At 42.0% G+C, this 26,536-nt stretch overlaps 1 protein-coding gene across 1 annotated transcript; it reads left to right on the plus strand.

The window, feature by feature from the left end:
• Positions 1–840: 840 nt before the first annotated feature.
• LOC130160900 (vasoactive intestinal polypeptide receptor 2-like) lies at positions 841–26,536 on the plus strand. Its single transcript, XM_056363678.1, has 13 exons — positions 841–1,305; positions 7,543–7,648; positions 9,208–9,315; positions 11,496–11,593; positions 19,629–19,726; positions 20,421–20,559; positions 21,649–21,799; positions 22,579–22,639; positions 23,136–23,205; positions 23,866–23,957; positions 24,092–24,230; positions 24,464–24,505; positions 24,610–26,536. Exons 1-13 carry the CDS (start codon positions 1,249–1,251, stop codon positions 24,781–24,783), a joined length of 1,335 nt encoding a protein of 444 aa, XP_056219653.1. The 5' UTR covers positions 841–1,248; the 3' UTR covers positions 24,784–26,536.

Below are 26,536 nucleotides of genomic sequence, written 5' to 3' on the forward strand. Positions count from 1 at the left end.
TTTCAGTCTGTAAATAGAAACACAATTAGACACAAACAAAGTGACCTCCTGACCTTCTCTGCAGCGCCACGCCAGCAGAACCATTAAAATCCAACTTACACTTTCAGCTGCGGCTTCATGTTCTTCATCGTACTGGCTTGTGATCATTTCGTGAACTTGTTCCAGATGTGGAGATCAGGGACTGAAGGAGTGTGGAGAATTATTACCTGTCTAACTAATTACAGAACTACGGAAGCCCTGAAAGGCAAGTCTGGTTTTTTTCTTTGAAGTTGTTTTTCTGGGAGAAAAGAAAACAACATTTATTTTATTTTTATTTATAAATATTTGTTCTTGCCTGTTGGGCGTGTTTACACACATGAATAAATAAATAAATAAATAAATGAGGCATATGTCTGAATATATTAGTTTGACTAAAGTGAGTGGAGGTGAATCTGATGCTTTAAAGGTCAGAAGTGAGAGAGTGTCTGTCAGTGGCTGTTTGTATATTTACTGTTTATTCATTTGTATATTTGGATCGTAAAGATGTTTTCTGTTTGGATGATTATCTACATTTCTTGTTTTAATCTTTATTTTACATTCACATACAAAATTAAATAAGGAAAACACAAACTGAATTTAAAACGTTTGTTGTGTTTCCATTTTAAGTTTTTTCATCCCTGGTTATTAAAGTTAGTTTTAAGAGGTTTTTTATAGGCAGTCGTCGTGGTTTCAGCCACTAGAGGTCGCTGTTGTCATTTCAGCTCCGCGCCGCAGCGGGATTCCAGGAAGCTCCTGGTGGCGGGAGCGCGCACCAGTCCGGGGTGTCCACCTCCTGAGGGACACGTGTGACGGGCACGCGCATTGGTTTGACAGGGAGCGAACCGGACCACCGCCTCAGTGTGGCTCTGCCTGCTGAACTAAGCACGCCTCCGTTCCTGGGTGTGACTCAGCGCGCTGTGAGCTCGCGCGGTTCCGTCTGTTTCAGGTGTGTGTTCAGGTTCTGTTGTTTCTCTGCGCCGGTTGGAAACCCGCGTTTTTAGACATTTAACCCTCAGCTTGAGAAGCGGAGTGAGGTCTGACTCACGGAGACGCCGCGAGGAGCGAAGCCGTGCGTAAAGCTGCTGACAAGCGCGCCACATTATTTTACGCACCAACATCACAAACTCCACAGACTCTGAACTCACGTGTTTCCTGCTGAGGATGAAAAGCCAGATGAGCCGCGAGCTGCTGCTCAGGTGGGTTTAACCCTCCGCTGGATGAGATGCCACCATGTCCTTTACGCACCGGCTCGTTGTGCTCCTGCTCGGCTTCAGCCTCCACCACACGGTCAGTGCTTCACTCATTACAACCGCCAGGGTTCATTTCATTTTACTGATGAATAATCTTCCAAATTAAGGCGGTAAAATATGTTTTTAAAAGTGACTTTGAAACAGTTCCTGTTACATTCCTTCAGTATTACTCCGCGTGTTTTATCTCCTGCGGCACTAAATGAGTTTGGCTTCAATATTCCAAACACAGTCACACAGTGAGTTTATAGGAACTATATCCTGCAGGATTTATGTTTCTGTTTGTCAATATTCCTCCTGGGACATTTATATTTCTGCCTCTTTAAATTCTATTTCTTCAGGAGTCTGAACTTCCACCTGAGATGAGCTTCTCTTACATTCATCTGCTGCTTGTTCTTAATTGTCCAACTGTGTGAAAATATGAATTATAGATTCCCTTTCTCGCTCCTGCTGCTGGTTAAATTTTTAATATTCACACATCAGGCCGGGCTCTATATTTAGCCGCTGCAGCCTGGACCATCACTCAGTTTATATAAGTTATTATCATCCCGCGGAGAAGCAGCTAAAGTGGGTTTTTGGATGCAACAGCCAAGAGGAGTGAAGTGGATGATTTACTCCAGTCTGAGTCCCGGTGACGTCAGCGCTGCAAAAATGCACTAAAGTGTCTCAGTGAAGATTTTCCTCAGAGGAGAAGTTCCTGATGCAGCCTGAGAGAAGTGACTGTCCACAGCTGTTCATGTCCGAGACAAGTAATGTGCTTTATCAGCCGTAAGTTTGGCGCCAAATCTTTATTTATAATGAAAAGTTTGAGTTGGAAAAACTTATATTTTTATAGAAGATAGTTTCAGTTTCCTCCCGTTTCCACAAACACACATTTTCTCACAGTGATTTCACAGTGAAAAAATAAGTGTGTCAGCTGTTTGTGTGTGTGTGTGTGTGTGTGTGTGTGTGTGTGTGTGTGTGTGTTTGTTACAGTTGATGTCAAACTTCAGTGTGTGTGTACATGTACAGAACTTACACTAAAGGTCAATGACTTCTGCTTCCTCTATTGATCCGACTGGAGAGCAGAGTCCTGCTGTGTGTGTGTGCGTGCGTGTGTGCGTGTGTGCGCGTGTGTGTGTGTGTGTGTGTGAGGTTTTACTTGAAATTCTTATAAACACAAACTCAAAAGATCATTGATTTATTGAAAAGCAGAAAAGCATGAGAATATTGAAACAGATGTTTTCAGCTACAGATGTATGTGACACGGAAACTCTGTTGCCATGACGACGCTTCAGTGAGTTTGTGTGATGATTAAAACGAACACAGAGTTGGAAGAAGCTGTTTTTTGCCACCAGAGGTGAAGTCCTTGGGTTTGAATGTCACCTCTGGCCAGATGTGCTCTTCATGTGTGGCGTTCGAATGCTCTCTTCATGCTCTGGTCTGAAAGGATTCCTGATTAAACACTGATCTAAGTGACGTCAAGGTTCAACTCAAGACACTAAATAAATCTGCAGTTTATTTTTCCTCGATCAATCGGATAAAAAAAAGTCAGAACATTGTGTAAAATACCTGCGAGAAACTCACAAAGTGACGTCTTTAAACGCCTCGTGTTGTCCAGAAACCCAGAAGTAATGAGTTCACTGTGATGCACAACAAACAAATGCATCAAATCCTCTGAGACCTGAGAATCAGGAAGCTGCAAATATTGATTATTTTTGCTTTTAAACATGATTACTGAAACTATTACTCAGTTATCTCTGGCTGCAGCTCTGTCTGAGATGATTCCTGCACAGATAACATCCGCACTAAAGCTCTGAGGGTTAATGATTGTTTCAGCAGGTTTCCACAGAGCGTCTGCACGTTGACGTCTAATCACTGAGCTGCTGTGAAATGTGACCCAGATATTTAAACACACACTTCTACTTTTTGCTTTCTTTATTTTTCTTTTTTTTTTCTTTAACCCAGTTTTAACTCGGACGTCCTTTGACCTGCAAAAACCACAAAATCAATGTTTGCCGTGTGTGATGGAATCAGTTCATGCCTCAACGAGATCCTCAGTAATGATTGTTCGTGAAGCTGCAGATTTCTCCTCATCACAGCTGCGTTTTCCTGTGAAACTGACGTGAAGTTTGTTTTAAAACGCCACAATTTGTGAGTAAAATAAATAGTAAAGAGCGTGGAATCATGGGAAATAGGAGGGAGGAGGGATTTAAGGGGAATAAAGACCGTAAAATTAAAATCTGAATTTTAATGTGCAAAAAAAAGCTGCTGTGCGACAATTTCAGATTTAAAATTTTAGTTTCTTCCAATTAAGATGAAAAATCTAAAGACGATTCAAACTATTTCCTTTATGATTTCTCAGAGCTTTTTTATTTTACTGACATTCAGGGTTGAATCAGGCCGCGTGGCGTCTGGCCGGCAACAACACAAACCTTCCTCTCATTGGCTGAAGTTTTTCAACATTTTTAAAAAGTTTTTAAAGAGAATTTATTTTCAAAAACATTCAAAAACATTATTAATATTTAAATTTCTTATTATATATTTTTATATAATTTAATCTTTTCACCAAACTTTTCTTGTTTTGCTGAGGATTTGTGGCTCATGCTGCTAAAGACAGATTGTGTTCCAGAGACTGAGACAAACTGTAGTTCTGTCGTCGGTGGCTTCTGGAGTCGGGGTCAGACCAGGTCCAGGATTACAAACTGCTCTTTCTTTTGTTTAGTTTATCTGAGAACATTTGATCCTCTGCCTGGTAATGGATCTGTGTGTTTCTGTGTGTATATGTGTGTGTGTGTGTGTTGTGGCTCATTAGACGACGGAGATTACGCTGTTTGTTCGACGGTCGTGGATTAAATCGGGTCAAACGGTTTATCCTTTGCCCTTTGCTGCTTTCTGTTTTTAGTTCTTTGTTTTGAGAAGCAGAAAATGGAAACAGGAAAGACGTGAGGCGAAATCAGAGGGCGAAGTTTCTCAGTGAGGGCGGCAGCGCCCCCTGGAGGAACAGCTGGAGACGACGTCACAGTTACCGAAGTTTAACGACCTGACAGAGGAAATTAAAAGTTATTCTTCGATGTCAAACGGAGACAAACTGTTTGCTGTGAGATGAGAATTCACATTTATCATCAGCTCAGCCAAATGTCAGCAGCCGACTTCATTAAAGTTGGAAGAAAACCAAACACGGAGAGTTTATATTTAAAGTTTCTCTCAAACCGCAGCAGGAGGAAATGTTCATCAGATGTTCAGGAAACGGCTCCTGCAGCAAAAAGCAAAGAGCGATGGAGCCAAACACCGAGACTGGGACCAAATGTCTCATATTTCTTATAAATAAAACGTCACTTTTTAAATGTTTTATAAAGAAAGAAGCAGATTAAATTGTTTAAATGATTTGTTGTCTGCTTCAGATGTCGGTGTTTTGCGCCGACACCTGAATGCACCACATTTCCACTCAGGGTTTGAAGTGATAAAAATCGATTCAAACAATCTGTTAATCAATTTATTTTGTTGCTAATTAAATCACGAGGTCAATGACCCACAGACAGACAGGCAGGCAGGCAGGCAGACAGACAGGCAGACAGACAGACAGACAGGCAGGCAGACAGACAGACAGACAGACAGACAGACAGACAGACAGTCTGAGCAGCAGGTGAACGTGGTGGAGACCAAACACAGATATGATGACAATATTATTATTATAATTATTATAATTATTATTTTTACAGTGTAAAGATAAAACATTAGACACGAATGATATGATACGTAAGGAAAATAAAATAATTAAGAACAACAGCCGATCAGTAAAAAAGATACGTAAATAAAAATGATTAAAAAGTGGAATAAAAGTGATTAAATAAAATAATAATTAGTCCAATAAAAATAATAAGACATATAAAACAAATAAAACCAGCAAACCAGACTAAACACACTCGTCCTAACAGCTTGTTTCAGCTTCCTTCAATATTCAGTTATTACAGGTTTCAGCTGTAAAAGATACTGAAGCTTTGATTTTATTCTATTTTTTATTTCTTATATTCAACGATTCCCATGAAACCAGGAAATAACGGAACCTGATAAAAACCTGATTCAGCTTCCTCTTCTGAGTCGCTGCGCTGTTTCCAGAAACTATTAAAAACACATCAGTGAGTCACACTGGTGAACATGAACACACACACACACACACACACACACACACTGGTTTATTTTCACTCACTAGAGCACCAAATGTGGATTAATCCGCTGCTGAAAATAGTCCCCGACAAATGCTCCAAAAGTTCCAGTTTAAATACCAGAAGCTGTTTAGAAATGAAACTATTTATACGTGAGACGTTTTTTAAGTCTCCAGGTGAAACTAATGAGCTCCGGTTTGAAGGATTAGGAGACGGATGATGTTTGGTTTTGGTTTTGTTGTTGCATTTGTTGACAGTAAGAATAACATTTAGGCCGAGGTGTCGGTCAGGTGTCGAGTGTCCTCAGGTGTGAAGGTGATGTTTAGTCTCTCGTGTCCCGGGTCGCTCGAAGACAGAGGTGAAGTGATGTTTGACTGTTTGGCTGAAAACGACGGATCAGTGTCGGGACGAGTCTCAGCAGGAAGTGTGTGTGTTTGTGTGTGTGTGTGTGTGTGTGTGTGAGAGAGAGAGTGAGAGGGGTATAAACACACTGACAGGTCTGAAACGCTGCTGAGAGCGGCAGTATATCTCAGTGTAAACAGACCTCCCAGCACACACACACACACACACACACTCTCAGTATATCAATGAAGTCAAGTTGACACATGGATCTGGTTCTGTTTGAGTGTGTGTTCCTCTTTGTGCAGGTTGTTTCACGCGGCCCCTTTGTGTACGCTCTGTTTGAGTGTGTGTCCATGGTTACCGTCAGCTGTACCAGGGCACACGCACGCACCAACGCCGGCCCAACGGTGGGAAACGTTATGGTTTTATCAGCGGTAGAGGAGGTGGTAGCCGTCGCTGCTAACGAGCTGCAGCACAACTAGAAATATCTGCTTCATCAGCGGCGTCTTTTTCTTCTTCATTTTTCTTTTTTCTCAAGCGGGGTCGAGCCGGTTGAGGCCCAGTGTCGGCAGACTCGGCTCAGATCTGGCCCGCATCCGGCTGCCGAAAACAGATTCAGCGGATTTTTCTTTTGTATTTCTTCACCTTGAGTCTGGAAACATGTTTTTTATAAGGTTTTATATTTAACGTAGAAAAAGCTGTGAACTTTGAACTGTCCTTTATTTTAGATGCAGCAGGAAACAACAAAAATAATAAATTAATATGAAAAAAAGTTCAATTCATTTGTTCCTTTTCAAAAAACTTTGGATTTTTATGGTAAAATTTGGTTAAAATATAGATAATTGAACGTGTGTATTCATATATATTTGTACACTAAGTGCATAAGTGAATATGTATAAGTACACACATATGTCTCTTGTCTTTCCAGATGTGTAACTGCTGGAATTTGGAGCTAATTTTGCAAGTTTTGCTATTGCTACATAGCTAACGTTAGCATTAGCAGCTGTTTGGTCGAGAAGAAACGTTGTGAGTTCAGCATCAAACTTCATTTCTTTCCTCACCAACAAATCAACCCTCTTGTTTATCTTCTATTCCTCTCACGTCTTTTCTTCTGCTGAAGCTAGCATGCTAACCGGCTAGCTCCGGCCCCGCCTCCTCACTTTCTGACAGCGACCCTGAAGACGAAGCGCTGCTCAGACGATGTACGATATCCCAACAAGAAAAACTTTGTTTCAATTATTGTCTCTTTATTGTTACAGTTTGCTTTGTATTTTACTTTGTACATGTGATGAATTTGGGGACGTTTCTAGAAATTGTTCAATCTCATTTGAATCTCAATGAATTTATTCCCTCAAATTAAAAATATGAAGTGTCTCTATCACTGCTTTTGTTATTTTCCCTTTCACACTTTGATTTTGGACGTTTATCAGGAGACTTTTATAAAGTATAAGTGTTGCAGACGCAGTAAACCAGCTTTTTCTCTCATGATAAAGACGGTGTTTGCACATACGCTCGTCTATGATAAGTCAGGACATAGTATAGAAATGTATGTAAATACTATCAGGAAGTTCTGTGGCGCTGAAACCTGGAGCCTGTTGAACTTCTCAGGTGTTTCATTGTGTTTTCAGGCGACTTATCTCCAACTCTCAGAAAAACTGAGGCACGTTAATCAAACAGCGGCGAGGAGCTGGAGACGCAGAGAAGCCAGACGCTGAACTTGTGTGTGACGCAGGAGGTTTGTTCACGTTGGAGATAATATTCATAATATTTATTTCCTCTGGTTCCGACAGGTTGATGGAAAGTTTCCCAACTGCCAGTTCCACTGGGAGATTCAGAGAGCGGAGAGAGAGTGTCGGACACAGCTGCAGCAGCAGCACACGCCCCCCCCCACCACAGGTACACACACACACACACACACACACACACACACACACACACACACACGAAAAGACACACACATATAAATAATCCAGGATGAAGAGTCGAACAATGTGCAGTGACAAAAACGCCAAAAATACTCAAAAACACAGACGTGTGTGTGTGTGTGTGTGTGTGTGTGTGTGTGTGTGAGAGGTCAGTTATGTGAAGATGAGGGTGTGTCTGAACGCCGTGTTGCAACACACTCTCTATCAATCATTTATTTACCTCTCAGGCAAAGTGCTCCAGAGTCGTGAGGAGAACAGGAAGTAGAGAGAGACACACACACACACACACACACACACACACACAGTATGAATTACAGTGCTCAGGACTTCCTGTTTGGCTACTTGTTTCAGACTCACTGATCCAGCTGCTGAACGATATGAACAATAAATGAAACATAAAACATCTGGATCCTCTGGAGTTTCTACACTGACTGAACAAATCCGGAATTTAACACCTTAAACTTAATTGTTTTTCATATTAAGAATGATATTCAGATTATTTTAAGGGATAAAACAGTTAAAACATTTTCTTAAAACCCTCAAAATGAAGCTCTAAATGTTGTTTTTGCCGCTCGGTTAAATTTATTCTTTAGGCTTTAAATTTGAAGTTTATTGAAGTGATTTATTCCTAATTTTATCATTAAAGATTTAAGGCACTTCTTAAGGGAGTGTTGGATGATTGAAAACCTTTTTAAGGAGTTTTTCCTTTGGGTTTTGCATTTGTTTTACAGCTGATACTAACTGTTTTATCTATTATTGATTAATCTGCAAATTATTCTTCATTATAACGTCCGAGAACGAGAACACTTCAAAGGTCTTGTGATGTCTGAACGAACAGTCCAAAGATGTTCAGTTCAGCGTCACAGCTGGAAAATAAATGACTCACACAGTGATTAAAACTAGTTATTGATCTACACTGATTGATTTTGTGTTGATCGACTCATCGTCTTCGATCTAATTTGATTAATGTTAAAGTTGTTTTTTGTTCCGTCACGTGGGTTGAAACTCGGTTTGTCTCTTTAAATCGAAATGTGTCTGAAACACTGATACACACACACACACACACACACACACACACACACACACACACACACACACACACACATACACACACACACACACACACACACACACACACACACACACACACACACACTCGTGTCCATAGACAGGCGTGAGAAAGAACAAGCTGCACAGATAAAAAAAACGCTTTTTAATTATCACTGTGCTGAAACATTTAAACACACACGACCTTTTAGAAAAAACACAACAGCTGTGTGTGTGTGTGTGTGTGTGTGTGTGTGTGTGTGTGTGTGTGTGTGTGTGTGTGTGTGTCCCAGTATAAACACCAGCCTTGTGGGGTCCTAATGAGGCTCAGCGTCACGTCTGAGGGTTTGTGTTCGGCTTCACAGTGAATGGAAGTCAATGCAATGTCCCAACAAGGACAGCTGTGCAAACTAATGTGTGTGTGTGTGTGTGTGTGTGTGTGTGTGTGTGTGTGTGTGTGTGTGTGTGTGTGTGTGTGTTCAGGATGTCGTGGTGAGTGGGGCTTCGCGTCCTGTTGGCACAATGCGGCGGTCGGTGAGGTGATGACCCTCCCCTGCCCCTCCCCCCTTCTTCAACTTTTTGGAAAAAATGGTGAGTTTCAAACACACACACACACACACACACACACACACACACACACAAACACACACACACAACACACACACACACACAAACACACACACACACACACACAACACACACACACACACACACAGAGGTCACGTACAGCTGACGGAGGAGATCATGGAACGATTTTCAAATCAAATTGATTAAATTAAATTAAATAATAATTAAATTAAATAAAAACTTTTAGAATAAAATAATTAGAAAGAAAAACTAACGAACGAGTGAAACGCAGACGGTTGGTTTGTGTTGACAGTGTCCAGTTACTGTTCGTGTTTGTGTTTCAGTTCACACCGAGGAGTCGTGATAATAATCATAATGATCATTTCCTGCGGCACCTTCGTCCCGGATCGACTCGTCTGAGTCTGCGCCGACCGCCGGGCGCCGTGTCCGAACCCGTCGACCTCGTGCAGCCGCTTCCTCCTTCCTGCCGCTTCCTTTCACGGTGAATCTGGCAGACTCTCGTCTTTCATCCGACTCGTCGCGCCTCATCCATCACGCCGATCACCTCTCGTCCCCTCTGCCTTTGATCCTCGCTCGTCCTCCTGTCATCCGTGCACGCCGCCGCCTTCCTTCCCTTTCCTCTCCCATCAGCCCCTGCTCTGACCCGGCCTCCATAACCTTCCTCACCCTCCGCGTCTCTCTCTATGTGCATCATTCACTCTCGCTCAGATTTCCTTTCTACTTTTAAACAAACAGTTTTAATAAAATCTTTTAAATTCAGAAAAGATTCATTGAACTTGAGAAATACCGGAGATGAATTTGATCTCATCGGCAGAAACACGTCGACGAAACCTGTTCTCCTCTCGGTCTTCGTCCTCCTGAACCTCCCTTCACCTTCCCTCCGCCTCTGTGTTTGATCTCTCCTCCGTCACCACCGTCTCCGTCTCTCCATCGGCCTCTGTCTGTTAATGAGTCTAATTATTCACAGGGCAGCTGACAACATCTGGGCCGCCGACTTTCTCGCCTATCCCCCCCACCCCCCTCCCCCCTCCCCCCCAGCAGCATCTGAGATGGAGAGCGTTCGGTCGTTAATGGATGAAGCGCGTAATCGGCACAACATCAGACTGAGACTGTGATTATCAAATATCCAACACTCAGTCAGCTGTTCACACACTGAAAACAAAACAGACAAACAAACATCTGCTTTTTCTCTGGCGTGAAGATCAATCACAAGCCGCATTATCCGCATTTAAAGTAAAGATTTAAACTTTTCCAACAAACGAAGCTCAGATCTGAATCTGAGACTCATTAAAGTGAAAAAGTTCTGTTGACTTGTTGGAACAACTTCATAAAATGAAGTTAACACAACTATATTATTTATGTTTACTTAGTTTTTTCCATCTTTTCATCTGTTTCCTGAACTTTTTAAAGTCAGAGCAACTTGTCACGAGTCCCTGGTTCATTCTCCTTCTCCCTCCCTGCGTTTCCTGTCTGTCTCTATCAAAATAAAGGCATTTGCTGAGATCAGTTAATGTGAAAAGCGGCGGCAGCCTCGTCAACAAACAATAAACTGTGGAGAAACGTTTTCAGTGTATTTACATCGAGACTACATTACACTACATTACATAACTGTTTATCTTCTACTTACTCAGTCAACTGTTAAAATTTACTTTCTATAAATATCATTTCCTGAGACTAACGTCTTCACACGGAGAAAACCTCTGGGGGACAATTACTGAGTCCTGTTATATATTTAATGTGTTGGTCAACTAATGTAATTAAAAACACTGTAATTAGGCAATAAAATACAGATAATGTGGATTTCTTAATTGTAGAACAGGAAGGTCACGACCTGGTGTTTCTGATCTGTCGTTAATGAACCAGAAACAAACAGCGTTCGCCCCTTTTTAATTAGGTTAATTAACTGGATCAATATCATAATCGGATTTAGTTTAATGTAGATGTAACAGCCAGTGATTAGCAGGAGCAACATTACCTTTTAGCTCCACTGTCTGATTTTATTAATTTCATTATGAGCTGATCTGTTTCCTCTCAACCAGTTAATTGATTTATTGGTTATTGGTTTATAAAAAGTCAGATAATAAAGAAAATGCAGAAACTTCCGGCTTCAGTCTGGACAAATTAACTTCAACCATGAATTAATCAAGAGAATCGATTACAAACCTCCTGCCCGTGTGTCTCAGGGAACCTGAGCAGGAACTGCACGGAGAGCGGCTGGTCGGACGTCTACCCCGTCATCACCGTCGCCTGCTGGTCCAACGACACAGGTGAACCCAACGAGGTGAGTTCACCTGCAGAGAAACCCCTCCCACCACTCACTGTGAGGCTGCTGCAGGCCTGCACTGTGTGTGTGTGTGTGTGTGTGTGTGTGTGTGTGTGTGTGTACGTGATGAAGATCCCTTCATCTGATCTTTAGTCTGAGCTCTTCGTGTTCAGCGTCACATCCTCTGTGCAGCTGTTTTTCAGAATGAAGCTCGATCGGTTCGAACTCAGAGAAGTTTGACCACATGTGGTGAAATGCACCAGTTTAAATTCCTGCAGCGTGAATCACCAGTAAGATTTTATTCCAGTGGTTTTAACTTTATTTATAAACTTTATTTCACTGTCATGTAATAAAGAAGCTTTATAGATGTTCAGCTGCTGGATGCAAAAGAAGATTAAACTCCCAAGTTATTTTATTTATTTATTTAAAATGTTCTGATTTAACAGAACTAAACTACTTCACCGTCTCTGTGAATGTTTCCATGGAAACACATTTAACTGCAGGAAATCATTAGAAAACAATGAGACCTGTGAAATAAAGTGTTACAAAGAAAAAGAAGCGAGATGAAATAGTTTCCACAGTTCACTGTAAGTTCACTTATCAGTGCGGTTCGTTTTATCTCTGGTAGTTAAACATTTATCTGCTGAGGTCAGGGTTTTAAAACCACGTTTCCTTCGTGTCGCGCGTCTGCGGCGACGACGCGATAAAGATTCGCATCTCTGTCGCATCTGTTTGTTCTGCAGCAGACAACCACAGACACAGTCTTTCAAACCGGCCGATCTCCTGGCTGATCAGCCGGCGGAAGAGTTTCAGTCTGTGTTTGTGAAACCTGTTTCGCTCCTTTTGTCCCGCGCTTCATTCTGACTCAAAACCTTTTTCCCCCGAACATCAGACTTCTGATGAACTGAAACTAAAGCAGATCTCAGCCCCGACAACCGACGCTTCACACAGACATGAAACATTAGATCCGTTCCTCCTGTCCACATCGACACAAACACGATCCTGACACGTGAGTTTTTATAGTGTGAAAATCTCACTTCAACAGGCCCGGAAATAAGAAATGTGACTGAATCTGTGAGAAACCCGTCAGAGGTAGCTGAAGAGACGTGCAGAAGAACAAACGCTTCAGGTTGTTGTTTGAAACCCGTCGGACGGAGATCCGGTTCACCGGGTCAGAACTGCTTTGACCCAACAGGTTTCACATCAGCTCAGCGGGTCTCGGCGTCTCGGCCTGTGTTTGTCTGTTCGTAGGCGACAGATGAACCGGGACGAAGGTCGGGGGTCAGGCCACCATGAAACCTGTTCGCTCATCAGCTCCTCACTGTGTGTGTGTGTGTGTGTGTGTGTGTGTGTGTGTGTGTGTGTGTGTGTGTGTGTGTGTGTGTGTGCGTGTGTGCGTGTGTGCGTGTGTGTGTGTGTGTGTGATGAGTGAGGAGACTCTTGCAGTGGCACATCGCCTCGGTTCTTGCCTCGTCTTTCCAGTCGGATTAAAGGTCCTTTAACTGGTTTTTAAAGCCCGGCGGTCTGGAACCGGCCCGAGCTGCAGGTTCTGTGTGGGTTTATAATCCTCGACGAGCTCTCGGATCTTCCGCTGCCAGGATTTTAAACACACAGAGGAAAACAGGCAGCGCAGCTTTTTTTAAAACTGGGATCCAAAACTTTGGGAAAACCTGCCAAGAGCCAGAAGAACAGCTGAAAACCTGTTTATTTAACTTTGCTTTTAAATTTATTCTCTCATATTGGACTTTCCGTACTGGTTTCTGTTTTTATTTATTTATTTAATCATCTTCTGTCTGTTTTCATTTTCCTTCTATCTGCGTTTATTTTATTCCACTGTTTAATCTTTATGTCTCTGCGTCCGTCTCGTTCTCGCGGACGCGATATCTCAGTGACGCCGCGATGGAACTTCTTCACATTTGGCACAAACATTCACCTGGACTCGAGGGTGAACTCGTTCGATTTGGGTGAACAAAGGTCAAAGGTCAAGGTCGCGGTGACCTCTCAAAACACTTTTATTTCCTTTGCGAACGCCGTATCTCCGTAACGCCTTGAAGGAACTTCTTCATTTGGCCTTGGACGTTTTTTCTTCCTTTTTATAAATACGAAACTGCTACAGAACCATCATGTAAACTGCATTAAGGGATTTCAGCTGGAGAAGTATCTGCTGTGGCGAGACACCGGCTTAAACCTCCCGCAGTCTCGTGGGGTTCAGTTCTCGGTCTCGGCCTCGGCCTCCGTCTGTTCCCGGATCAGCGTCTTCGGAGGATGAAGGTGAACCGGAGGAAATGTTTTCTTCTTCCCCTGTAAACTCTGTCGAGGCTCATGAAGCAGAAGGACACGGCCGGGCGAGCCGTGCAGGTGGCTGTGTGGGGGCGACTCCCCCCGCCCCCCCGGGCGACCTGTGCGATGCCACGGAGCTTATTTTTTAACCTTCCCAGTTATTGCTTGTGGCCGCGGCTGCATTCCAGGACCCTTCGCTTCATGCTGAGCTCTAAATAAGCGAGTAACAACCAGGTTTAAGAGAATATCCAGAGTTATTGTTGTGTCACGCCACACACTCCTCCTGTTCTTCAAATCAGAGGGAAGTGAGAGTGTCTCATAAAAAGCCCTTTTATCATATTTGTATGACTGATAAATAACAAAGAAAGAAATCCAGTCAGAAGTGTGTGAACTGATTCCCAGTAAAAGTTTTTATCGTTTTTAGAGAAACATTTGAGAAACAAGAAAATTGTGCATTTGTTTGGGACTATTTTCAGCGGCGGATTAACGCCACAGTGGAATAAGGAGGTATCAGGCTTTGACACAGATTTATCCGAAGGATCAAGTTTATTGAAAAAACATGAAATATCACCACAATTAACCTTTTTGTCGAACGCAGCATAGAAACACAACAAACTAAAGAAATAATTGCAGAAATACCGTGTGTGGCCGAACCTCTTCACCTCTTTTATTCCCGCTGGACTCTAAAGAAGAAGATGTCTGAATGATGAACTGCTTCAAACGCAGGAATAAAAACTTCTCAGCGTCACAAACTACGACATTAAACCGATGTCTCCTGCAGACAAGACGTCAGCGGGTTCAACCATCAGTTTCTTTACGCAGACGGACTCTCAGCTGTTTATTGTTCCTCTTGAGGAGCCATCTTTCTTTTTGACATCTCTGTCACCTCCGTGTATTTCTCTGTTTACAGGATCTTTTTCTCGTCGCTGATCTGTTGTTTCTTTCCTCTGCACCTCTCGCCCACTGCAGTTTACAAACCTTAGATATGAAGACACAGGGATGAAAATATAATGTTTCCCTCAACGCGCCACAGCAGCTGTTTTCCATGTAATGGCCAAATAATAGATGAATTAATCACGTGACGTCGTGTATCAATAATCATCATGTCTTCAGCGCTCATATCCGGCCTCAAACTATAAAACTGATGCCACTGAAGTAATTTACACATGTTTTATGGGTAATCAGTAGATCACTGTGTAATAAAGTCAATTTATTTATAGAATACCAAGTATGAAGATCAATAAATAAATGAATAAAGTGTAAGAATAAATAATTTAGGGTAAAATCATCAAAACACAACAGAAAGGGTTTTTATCGTGACGATTAAATTGATTATTTCAAATTATATTTTCAAAATGTCACTGAGTGAAATTAGCAAACAACCAGAATATTAAATGTTTTATTATTTAAAATCTCCACCTGATCATCCACCAGACGTGATGTGCACGTTGTGTGTTGCACAATTTTAGCGATTCAAAGAAAATGAAAACAAAACTTTGAACCAAATTTTCAGGAAATAATCAAAATAAGAGAAAAGATTAAAGGACGTTTTGGTGCATTAGATAAACAGCTGGTGGAGCTGCTTTTACTGACGGCTGCCGTTAAAACGCTGCAGAAGAAGAAGAAGAAGAAGAAAAAGAAGAAGAAGAAGAAGAAGAAGAAGAAGAAGAAGAGGAAGAGGAGTTCTTTCAGATACAGACGGATGCTGGATGTTGATGCTGAGGCGCTTTAATGTTGAAAACATTGCTGCAGTTCTCGTGTTTCTAAGAACGAGAACAGAATGAAATCTCACACGTGTTTGTGTTTTTTTAAATTCACCAGAGTCAATTTTTTTGGAAGACGGGAACATTCGACTCCTGTGAATATAAACCAGGCAGTTAATATTGTGTTGAGTGGAAGGAGTCGAGGGATCTGCTTCGTTTATTTAGTCGACTAATTGTGAACGTTGTTGCTTCCAGAGTCTGAAGCGAAGACACAAACACACGAAACCAGTTAAACAGAGAAACTCAAACTGCAGCAGCTGAAGCGAGCGAGCGAGAACAGGGAGCAACACTCATAAGTAACGTACTGTGCACACACCTGAGCGGCACACACACACACACACACACACACACACACACACACACACACACACACACACACACACACACACACAGCTGGCCGGTGATCCTCTCCAGAGCCTCAGGTGTGGGACTCTCTGAAGCCTCTATTTGTTTCCTGCTGAAGAGACAAAGGTTTTCCGTCTGGAAAACATTCAGCTGAGAGCAGACGTCACCGCTGACACACACACACACACATTAACGTCACACACACACACACACATTAACGTCACACACACACACACACACATTAACGTCACACACACACACACACACGTGAACGTACAGCTGATTGTCCTCATCGTCGACACAGAACCCTGCAGACTTCAGGAACGTCACACGACCGTTTGTTGCTTAAAATACGGAGAAAAACTCGGCCCAACGTCGGCCCAAATCCGGCAGAACTGGCGTCACATAGAACTTCAACTAACAATTATGTTCATTATTGATTAATCTGCAGAACCGTGGAACAAACCAAAGTGAGGCGCTCCGTCTGCAGGTGAAACAGGAATATTGATTTATTCCAACATGTATCAGCTCTGGGTTTTCATCAGGGTTTAATAACCAATAATCAGTTTCAATCACAAAACATTCGCAGGTGATATTCAGCTGAACACCTGAGGCCAGGTACACGACCCCTAGATGGCGCTAAGCTCTGACCACAAACAATTTACAATGTGACATAAAAGAGAGAAATATTTCACATTAAATGAAAGTAAAGCAAATCCTGAAAATTCCCATAAATATTAGTAAACAATAAAAATAAACAAACGTTTTTTTCCAGTGTGTGAAACCGAGCTCACACATAAAAAACTCACAATACAGCAACAAAATCTAATCAATACTTTGATTATAAAGTCAGAGCTTCATTCCTGCTCGACAAACTGTTGATCTGCTTATAAAATAACAAACCGATGTTCTTCATGTGAGAAGCTGCAACCTGCAAATTATGTGACATTTTTATTTGGAAAACGACTGTAAACTGATCGATAAATGATCAAAAGTAGGTATTGATTTCTCTGGCGATGGATTAACTGGTTAATGGACAAATCTCTTCAGCTCAGAGACAGTTTTTTCTCTCTGCGTGTTTCAGATGCTTCAGTGTTTAAGCGTCATTGAAGCTTTATTATTGAGACTGTAAAACATTATTTTGCAGCCTGTTGAACTCCAGGTTTCACTGACACGTTTCCTTTCAGCAGAGGCTTGAACCGGGAAAAGCAGCTCCACATCTAAAGTACAGATGATGTACAGTTGAGCCCTGATTATAATATCAAAACAAATATGGTCATAGTCTGCAGATTCATATTTCCAGAGTCTCCGTCGTGACTCGATCTTGATTTAAAACCGCCGGCGAGCGCTCGGGAGCAGAAGATAGAGCCGCTCCGCCAGATTTAGACTTTTCTCTCGGCGGCCGGGAAGCCGCTCGGCAATGAAGTTCAACATCGCTCTAATTCCCCCGGTGTCAGGGAGGAAGACGGAGAGGGCGAGCGAGCCAGCGTTTATGGATGGAGATGTGTTTGGATACAGAAGGCGGCGTGGCTGCAGCGGACCAGAGCCAGCAGGTCATCAGCTCCCAGCCAGAAGGCCTGAGAATCAAACTCAGGAATGAGACGCTGATGCCAGGCTGCGACAGTCTGTGCAAGCTCAGATATTTGTCCATATGTGTACAGTGGACAGGCGGGGGGGGGGGGGGGGGGCAACACAAACCCTTCACATAATCATGACTAAGTGGAAAAATACTCCACTTTCTGCAGAGTGTTGCTCATTTCACATGAAAGATTTCTACGTTCACGATGTTTATTTCACACAAATCAGAATAAAATACAAGTAATGGGACAAATACGAGCTTGTATTTCCAATCATCGTTTATCAATACCTGATTTAAAATGTGAACTGTCAATCAAACCCGCTCAGCTCGACTCAGGATGTTTGTTTCCCTCCAAACTGGAGAGAGAGAAAGATTTGAAAACATGTTTTCAGGAGGTTTATGTAAAAATAAATACTGAAACACAGCAGAAGTTCAGACGTCAGTGATGGGGCGTCCCACACGGGCATAACGTCCCGGGCCAGGAAACATCTCTCTCCACTTCCCCCGATCAAATAAAGGAAGAAAAAAAACACCCAAAAAATAAGTTCAAAACATGTGAAAATGAAAACAAAAGGAGAAGAAAACTTTGTCAGAAGGAAAGAATAGAATATAGGACAGACAGAAGGAAGAGGAAAGATGAAAGAAGAGAAGGATGGAGGGAAAGAGTGAAAGGAGGGAAAAGTGAAAAGGAAACAACATTTTTTTAAAAAGTAGGACGAGAAGAAGAAAAGAAAGAGAAGGAAATATGGACTTGAAAGGAGAGAAGAAAATAGGAAAAGTGAGACAGAAAACAGACAGAAATATGTAAAGCAGAGCGGAGAGGACAAGAAATAGAAAGTCTCCAAAAATGGAAATCTGTAAATAAAACGAGAGAGAGAGAGAGAGAGAGAGAGTCAGTGAATGCATCATGTCCTCATAAGTACTGAATTATAATTATGTGCATTTAAGAGCCTGTTTGCATTTTCACGTCCATGAATATGTGATGTTTATAATATATATATATATATTAATTAATATTAATATTAATTGATATATGTGCAGTACACGGCTTACAGTTAGTGTGTGTGTTAATGTATGGGATCATGCGTGTCTTAATGTACAGTGTGTGTGTGTGTGTGTGTGTGTGTGTGTGTGTGTGTGTGTGTGTGTCTGGTTAATTGCCAGATGGTGTGTCAGACAAAGGAATGTTGTTTATAGATGATGAGAGAGCGATGAACGCCAGGCACCACACACACACACACACACAGTGGGCATTATAACACCGTGTGTGTGTGTGTGTGTGTGTGTGTGTGTGTGTGTGAGAAAGAGTTAGCGCTGTCTTGAGACGGACCAGACCCTCATCCTGATCCTGACCCCGCTCTTATTGTGAAAGAGCCTCTCCACTGTAGGAAAAAGCGGCGGGAACCGAGAGGCTGCTGCTCACATCTTCAGCAGCAGCCTGAGGATGATGTGGGAAAATGGATGGAGGAAGATTATGTTTTTAAAAAAAAATGTAAATACACTTAAAGTCAGTCACAGATCGTTAATAAATCAAATTGATCTTTTTTTTTTATATATATACATATAAGGAACTTTCATGACTTTTATGAATCACGTCTCACAAATAAAATAATCAAATTAAATATTTAAGGAGCGAGAAACATAAAAACGGATTGTAATTGGACTGAATCATTTATCGTCTGGTGTTTGTTGTTTCTCTCCAGCTCCCAATGACCACACAAGGCTTCACTGTCACCAGGCTTCAGCTCCTGTTTGTTTCTCAGAGGAGTAAACAATAATTATTCACTTCATCTCTGTATGAGACGTGTAATGATGAAGAGGCAGAGAGCGGCGCCCTCTAGTGGCCGTTACTCAAAACACAACCGGCTCCTCCCTGGGAATAAGATCAAAATCAATCTAAGCAGAATTATTATTAATTATTTTGCATTTATAAACCGTGTTTACACCGTGATATATTCTGATATTTCACCATTCATGCCTCAGTTTATCATCGTCAACATCAGCGGTTTTTATTTACCAGTGATTAAATCAAACACTGGATTTTACCGCCTCTCTCTCCTAAAGTAAATGTGTTTTCTGTGTCCAGCTGGTTTTCTACAGAGTGGTGAGGATCCTGTCCACTCTGGGCCACAGCCTGTCGCTCATCGCTCTGCTCACCAGCACCGTCATCATCTGTTTGTTCAGGTACACACACACACACACACACACAGAAACGTCTCTTCATTTAATGACACACTTTTCTTTCACATAACGAATGAAAAGTTCAGATCACACAGTTAAAAACAGCTTCCTGTGAGAATCATGTCGCTGCTGATGGAGAAAAGAAAGTGTCAGAGAAGATCAACATCTGCTTTATACATCAACTAATTATCATTTACTTTCCTATAAATCATCTCCCACAGGAAAGATAATTCATAAATATAATTAAACACATTATTTCTGAAGATGGTCGTTAATTTGCAGCAAAAGCTTCAACCTCAAGAGTTTAAAAAACGACCCTGAAAACTCAGGACAAGCTGAACATATCAGCTCGGGATATATAATGTAAACCTGTGTATACACTCCTAAGTGCAGACATACACTTAATGCACATGCCTCCTCACACACGGAGCGCTCTGGGTGGGGGGGGGGGGGGGGGGGGGGGGTGATAACAGTTTGCTGCAGAAACGTGTGAGACAGATGAAGCGTCTGCAGCTCGGCCTGGATCGACTCCAGCTGTTCACTCGGCTGCTATCAGCGTGTTTAGAAACCTCATCCCTCACTGGCTTCACACCCTGACAGCGTCTGTAAACACACTTCTCAACGTTCTTCTGTCTGTGTGTGTGTGTGTGTGTGTGTGTGTGTGTGTGTGTGTGTGTGTGTGTGTGTGTGTGTGCAGGAGGCTCCACTGCATGAGGAACTACATCCATCTGAACTTGTTCCTGTCGTTCATGCTGCGAGCCGTTGCCGTGTTGACCAAAGACACACTCCTCTTCTCAGACGACGAGGACACAGACTGCAGCACGCAGCCCTCACTGGTGACCACACACACACACACACACACACACACACACACACACACACACACAGACAGATGTCTACCTCTGTCATGATGGAAATAAATGGTGACATTATGCTCCTGTTCCTTGCAGCTATTTTCATGTGTTTCATTCTTATAAAAATCATGTTTATTTCGAAAGCTGCTTCTTATGTTTCTGCAGCTCTCGTTGTATCTGCTGTGAACTGTGCTGTTGATTTTTACAACAGGTTATCACAATGATAAACAGAATCTATCACCACATATATATCATGTGTATTTTCATGTCGTTTTGCAGGGTGTCAAACGTACTGTAGTGGTGGCGTCTTGCAGGCAGCGCAGTGGGTGCTAACTGGGTGACTGTGTTCAGTAAAAATAAAGATGATATATGTTCTCTGCTACATATACAGTAATCTGCAGGTTTTTTAAATCTAGTTTCATGTTTTTTTACAGGTTGACTGGATTTAATCGTCAATAATCCAGGTTTATTATCAGTAAAAACTGGATTCATTTAATGCCGTTTTGTGAAACAGGCTCGTTTTAATCTACGTTAAATTGCGAGTAACCACGCTTTACCAACAAGATTAACCTGACGTCACCCACAGGTTTCTGAAGCTCGGAGTGAGCTGCTCAACCGCTGCCATCTTGGCAGTGCCTGACTCCGCCTCTAACTCCCAGCTAATCCAAAAATGGGCCGAGATGAGGGGAGGAACTTTAATCCTTAGAATTTAATCCTAATAAAATTAAAATGGGCGAATTATATAAAAATGAAAAAATTCAAATTAGCTCCAGAGACCAAAACAGTTTTTGTACCAGGCTGTAAACATGTTTATTTCTGCTGTGAAGTTGGACATTTTAACATGGGAGTCTATGGGGACTGACTCACTGTTGGAGCCAGACTCTAGTGGCCGTTAGAGGAACTGCAGCTTCTGGTTCTTCGGAGGTTGACGCTTTAAACCTGAACTCTTTATTGTCAGAACAAAATCCATTACACGTCTTTACATCCAGTTGTATTGTATGAACTGTTGGAACATACATGTGACAAACTGTGATGTTGTTGTTGTTGTTGTTGTTGTTGTGGTTGTTGTAGGTGGGCTGTAGAGCCAGCCTGGTGTTCTTCAACTACTTCATCATGGCAAACTTCTTCTGGCTGCTGGTGGAGGGTCTCTACCTGCACATGCTGCTGCTCGTCATCCACACCTACTCCACCCCGCTCTCCATCTACATGTTCATCGGCTGGGGTCGGCTGCACCACAGTTTTCATTTTGCTGTTGTTGTTGTTGTTGTTGTTGTGGTCTTGTTTTCCTAGTGTTGGCTTTTCTTTCGCCAAGTCAAAGCTCTGCTGTGCTTTATTTTCTATTCTAATTGAGATCCCAGGAGAAATTAAAAGGGAAGAGATGTTAAGGGGCTTAATGAGTGATCAGGAATATTAAATATGTTTGAAATCGTGGAAGAAAACCTTCATATATCATATAAACATCCTGTTGACGTCGGGTTTGATGCACAATTCTGTGGTTTTCTGCCCAAAATAAAGAAGAAGGGAGATTTATTGCTCACACACTCGCATTAGATTTTCACCAGGAGTTTTTCCCCAAGCGTTATACATTATTAATTAACATATAACATGTTAATTAAATAGCTTGTATTTCTTTGCATTGCATTGTTTCTGCGCACGGTTTCAGGCCCTCTGACAGTGTGTCATGGCGGTCGGGTTTGTAAACTCTCTCCCGGCCTCTGCGTTCGCTCAGCTGCCGCCATGTGACGCCTCCTTCCACAACCATCCATCACCACTTTACCCACACTTCCTCCTCCACTGCATCACCATTCAGCCCCAGCTGGTTAATGTACACCAGTGTGTGTGTGTGTGTGTGTGTGTGTGTGTGTGTGTGTGTGGATGTCATATTTCCTTCGTGAGGATGTTCTTTGTCTGACGGACTGAGAATCTAAACACACTTTCTCTCGTCCACACCCCTTCCCCTCTCTCTCTCTCTCTCTCTCTCTCTCTCTCTCTCTCTCTCAGGAATCCCTTTTGTCTTCCTGGTGGCGTGGATCATATGTAGGATTAAACTGGAGGACACATGGTGAGTCTGCCCCTAGTGGCCGCCATCGCTCCCTGCAGCTGGAATTACAAAACAGATGTGACGTGAAATTTACTTTAAATGCATTAAATGAGGAAAATGAATAAAATTCCACACGACACACAAAAAGAAACTAAACAGCAAACTGTTTTAATACTTAGAAATAATTTTAAAGAAATTTTTTCTCCAAATTTGTTTGTTGAATTTTCTAAAATACAAACATTTTGCATTACAAGTTGCAGTAACTTAATATTTACATGTTTTTCTGAGGATTTAGTCAAAATTTTCTCCGATTTTTTCCGTCATTTCCCTCCGGACAGGGAAGTTAATAACAAAAGGAATCAAGTTCATTGTTATGCTGTTAAAATAATGTTATTGAAAAACATTAATTTCATGAGTTTCTTCCTGCAAGTCTCTGTTAGCAGCCGGTTACTTTTCGTAGCTGTGGTTTTTAGAAAACGCTGAGAAACGATATGAAACATCACCGACTCGTTTCCAGGTGCTGGGAGATGAATGAAAACCCGATCCCCAACAGACTCATCAACTGGCCCATCATGGCGTCCGTCATCGTGAGTTTCCTCCCAGTCTTCTTCTCTATCATAACGACACTGCACAGTGTTTATTTTTGAAATGCATGTAGCAGTATTTTTTAACTAAAGCTTAAATTTCCTGTCTCAAACTAAAACTATTTTAGAAGTTATGTGGTAGATTCTCAACAGCTGATTATTACAACTACAGTATGTACGCTCAAAAAAGAAAACCCACCTGGGAACATTTCTTATTAGTGGAGTGTGTTATCTCAACATTTATAAACCGTCTAACGGCTGCAGAGATAAGTTTCAGATAAGGTTCAATCACTCAGCCCTTTATTTCAAAACACGTCGGCCCACAGGTGATCCATCAGAACAAGGTGTCGTCCTGAACTTTACTTCTCTGACTCCAGCAGCAGGTTTTCTACTCGCTGCTCGGCTCATTGTGGACGATGTGTTCTGTGCAGTTTAAATGCACGTGAATGTGTGTTTTGTTCGATGCCTCTGTTCCTGTAACAGCCAGAAATGTTGCACGTTTTCTAAGTAGAATAAAAGTTTTGTGAAAGCTGAAATCACCATGCAGATATTTGGTGATGTGTATGTCTGTAATTCTTACTCTAATTTTCTGGAGTAGAAGAAGAAATATTTTTTATCTAACATGGCTCTGACTTCCTGCTTTTGTGTTTTCTCCACTTTAAGATCAACTTCATTCTGTTCATCAGCATCATTCGTATCCTGGTGCAGAAACTTCGCTGCACGGACGTCGGAGGAAACGAGAAATCACAGTACAGGTAGACCGAGGAAGCGTGTTTGACCTCTGACCCTCAGATTTTTACACATTATTTGAAGACTTTCCTCCGTGTGTGGTGAGGGTGTAACTCTGTCTGCTGGTTCTTGATCTGGTCCTGTGGGTGTGTTTTATCAGACGTCTGGCGAAGTCCACCCTCCTGCTGATCCCTCTGTTCGGGGTGAACTACGTGGTGTTCGTCTACCTGATGGAGCCGCCCGATAAAAACATGAATCGCATCAAGATCTTCTTCGATCTCGGCCTGGGATCCTTCCAGGTACCAAATATATATGACAGGTTTCTGTTCTGCAGATCATTACATCGTGTGCAAATGTATGTTTTTGTTTTTGATTAAATCTCTTGGTGTAAAACCTTAAGAGCTTCAGTCCTTCCTCTCCTACAGATAAAGTCTTTAGCAATGTGATTCTGTTGTTGACTGTGTTTTTATTTGAACTCTGGAACATGAAACAGTTAAATCCATCAGTAACAGTTGTGTGTTGTGTGTTTCAGGGTCTAATTGTGGCTGTGTTGTACTGTTTCCTCAACAGCGAGGTTCGTCTCCACACACACACACACACACACACACACACACACATGTTTCTACACACAGAAACGCTGCACTACAGCTGACTCTGCTTTGCCTCGTGTGCGTACAGGTTCAGAGCGAGCTGAGGAGGACGTGGAGGAGTTTATCTCTCAAGCGTTACGTGGGGCGGGACTACAGGCTGCACGCCATGTCAATCAGCCGAAACGGCACCGAGAACTCTGCCCAGTTTCCCAGGAACTCCCGAGCCCAGTCCATCCTGCAGACTGAGACCACCATGCTGTGACGGTCTGGTTCACAGGAAGTCGTACTCAAGGACGCTTCTATAGACATATCACTTGCTGCTGCAGGGACTGAGCTGCAGAGGTTTCTGAGGTCAACAACCTCTTATCAGAGAGGACGCGCCTCCTGGACTTTTCTAACATCGCTCTCGAGTTCGTCCTCACGGTGGTCTTCAGTGTTTCTCGACTCACAGACATCCACACATGAAGCAAAACCTGCTGGAATCAGGCAGAACAAAAACTTCCATCAATAAATAGTTTTTATTTCAGACTGTTTTATATGATTAAATATTCTAACACATTCGGAGGTTGAGAATTAAGGTTTTCAGCCTAAAATGCAGTGCAACTACATCACTTTTTATTCTTGCATATTCTCAGTGGTTATTAAATATTTTTCAGACACAGCTGAATGTATTGATAACGTGCTATTAATTCAGTTTAATAGTGTGCTGCAGTTTCATGCCAACAAACGTAAAGTTACATTTAACCTTGGTGGATACCTCGTCTTCAAAGCAAAGAACATTTACCACAAAGATTAAAAACAAGCTAAATAAGAATTTATGTATTAGAAACATGTTGGTTAGGGTTAGGGTTAGGGTTAATGGTGGTGGAGAATCCCTGATTTTCCCAATTACTTTCTACAAAGATGAGTCTTTGAGATGAGATAACACCCATAACATTTACTTCCTACAGACAAACACAAGACGGGAACTGCACAGAACTTGTCCAGTTAAACTTCAGGTGTATTAAGCTAAAAGCCCTTCAAGGGTATGAACTTTCCCCTTTTTGTCATTTAAGCAACTTGCTCTTAGAATCTCTCTGAGAGCAGCGCTGGGATTTGTAGGATGAGTGGACCACAGGAACTGTTCGGTTCTGCTTCCTGTAAGGTAGGAAGCAGCCCAGGAGTCGACGACGGGTCTGGGCCTGGATGGTGAGGTCGGTTCGTCCCTCGGTGGTTTCGGCGAGACGTGTCTCCTCCCGCCTGGAGAGAGAGCTGAAGGGCAGCAGAAAGTAGGAGAAGGAGGTGTTCTTCAGTCCATCCGGACCATCTTCCCCCTGCGGCCTCCCGAGCCATCGCCATCTCTTTTCCTTTTAATCATTTTTACCAGTGTAAACAGTTCAGAAGGGAAAAAAATGCAAAGGTTTTAGAAAACCTGCAGCAGAAATATGTGTTTTTTATTATTTTTTTAAATTATTTTTTAGCTTTCCTCTCCTGGTAATCATCTCACGGCCACTCAGGTTTATCTTGCGACCCCTCGCTGGGGTCTCGACCTCCATGTTGGCAACTGCTGTCTATGTGAGATGATAAAAAAGTAATTTCATGTGGGAGTTAAAGAAATGTACAGATTACTGTAGCTCGTGTGTTTATGTTATTTTTCATATAATTGGTGCCAAATTCAGGGTTCAACCAATATGAGTCTCTGAAGCACAAAATATTTAAAATGTATTCTTGGATTTCAGTGTTTACCATTAGGATCTGAAACGGTTTTACACAAAAACTCTTCTAATCACGTTTATCGCTGCCTGTAAATGAAATAAGTCACTAAATAAAAAAACGAAAGTGTCTGAGGCAGAGATTCAGTTCTAATTACAGCCAAAAAAAACAAAAAAAAACACCTTGTACAGAAAGTGACTGTTTTGTATTTTGTATTATTTGTGTTTTTTTGTTGACGACTGAGCATCAGTGTCATTTGTAATCTTTTGAACTGTAAACCTGTGACTCCATTTATTTTATGTATAAAAAGCTTTTATTGTGAA

This window comes from Seriola aureovittata, chromosome 20 (assembly GCF_021018895.1).
Source record: "Seriola aureovittata isolate HTS-2021-v1 ecotype China chromosome 20, ASM2101889v1, whole genome shotgun sequence".
NCBI classification, from domain to species: Eukaryota; Metazoa; Chordata; class Actinopteri; order Carangiformes; family Carangidae; genus Seriola; species Seriola aureovittata.

Coding starts and splice junctions, on each gene's coding strand:
- LOC130160900 (XM_056363678.1), top strand. CDS start 1,249: ATGTCCTTTACGCACCGGCTCGTTGTGCTCCTGCTCGGCTTCAGCCTC. Junction 23,958..24,091: donor AACGAGAAATCACAGTACAG/GTAGACCGAGGA, acceptor GTGTTTTATCAG/ACGTCTGGCGAAGTCCACCC. Junction 24,506..24,609: donor ACTGTTTCCTCAACAGCGAG/GTTCGTCTCCAC, acceptor GTGTGCGTACAG/GTTCAGAGCGAGCTGAGGAG.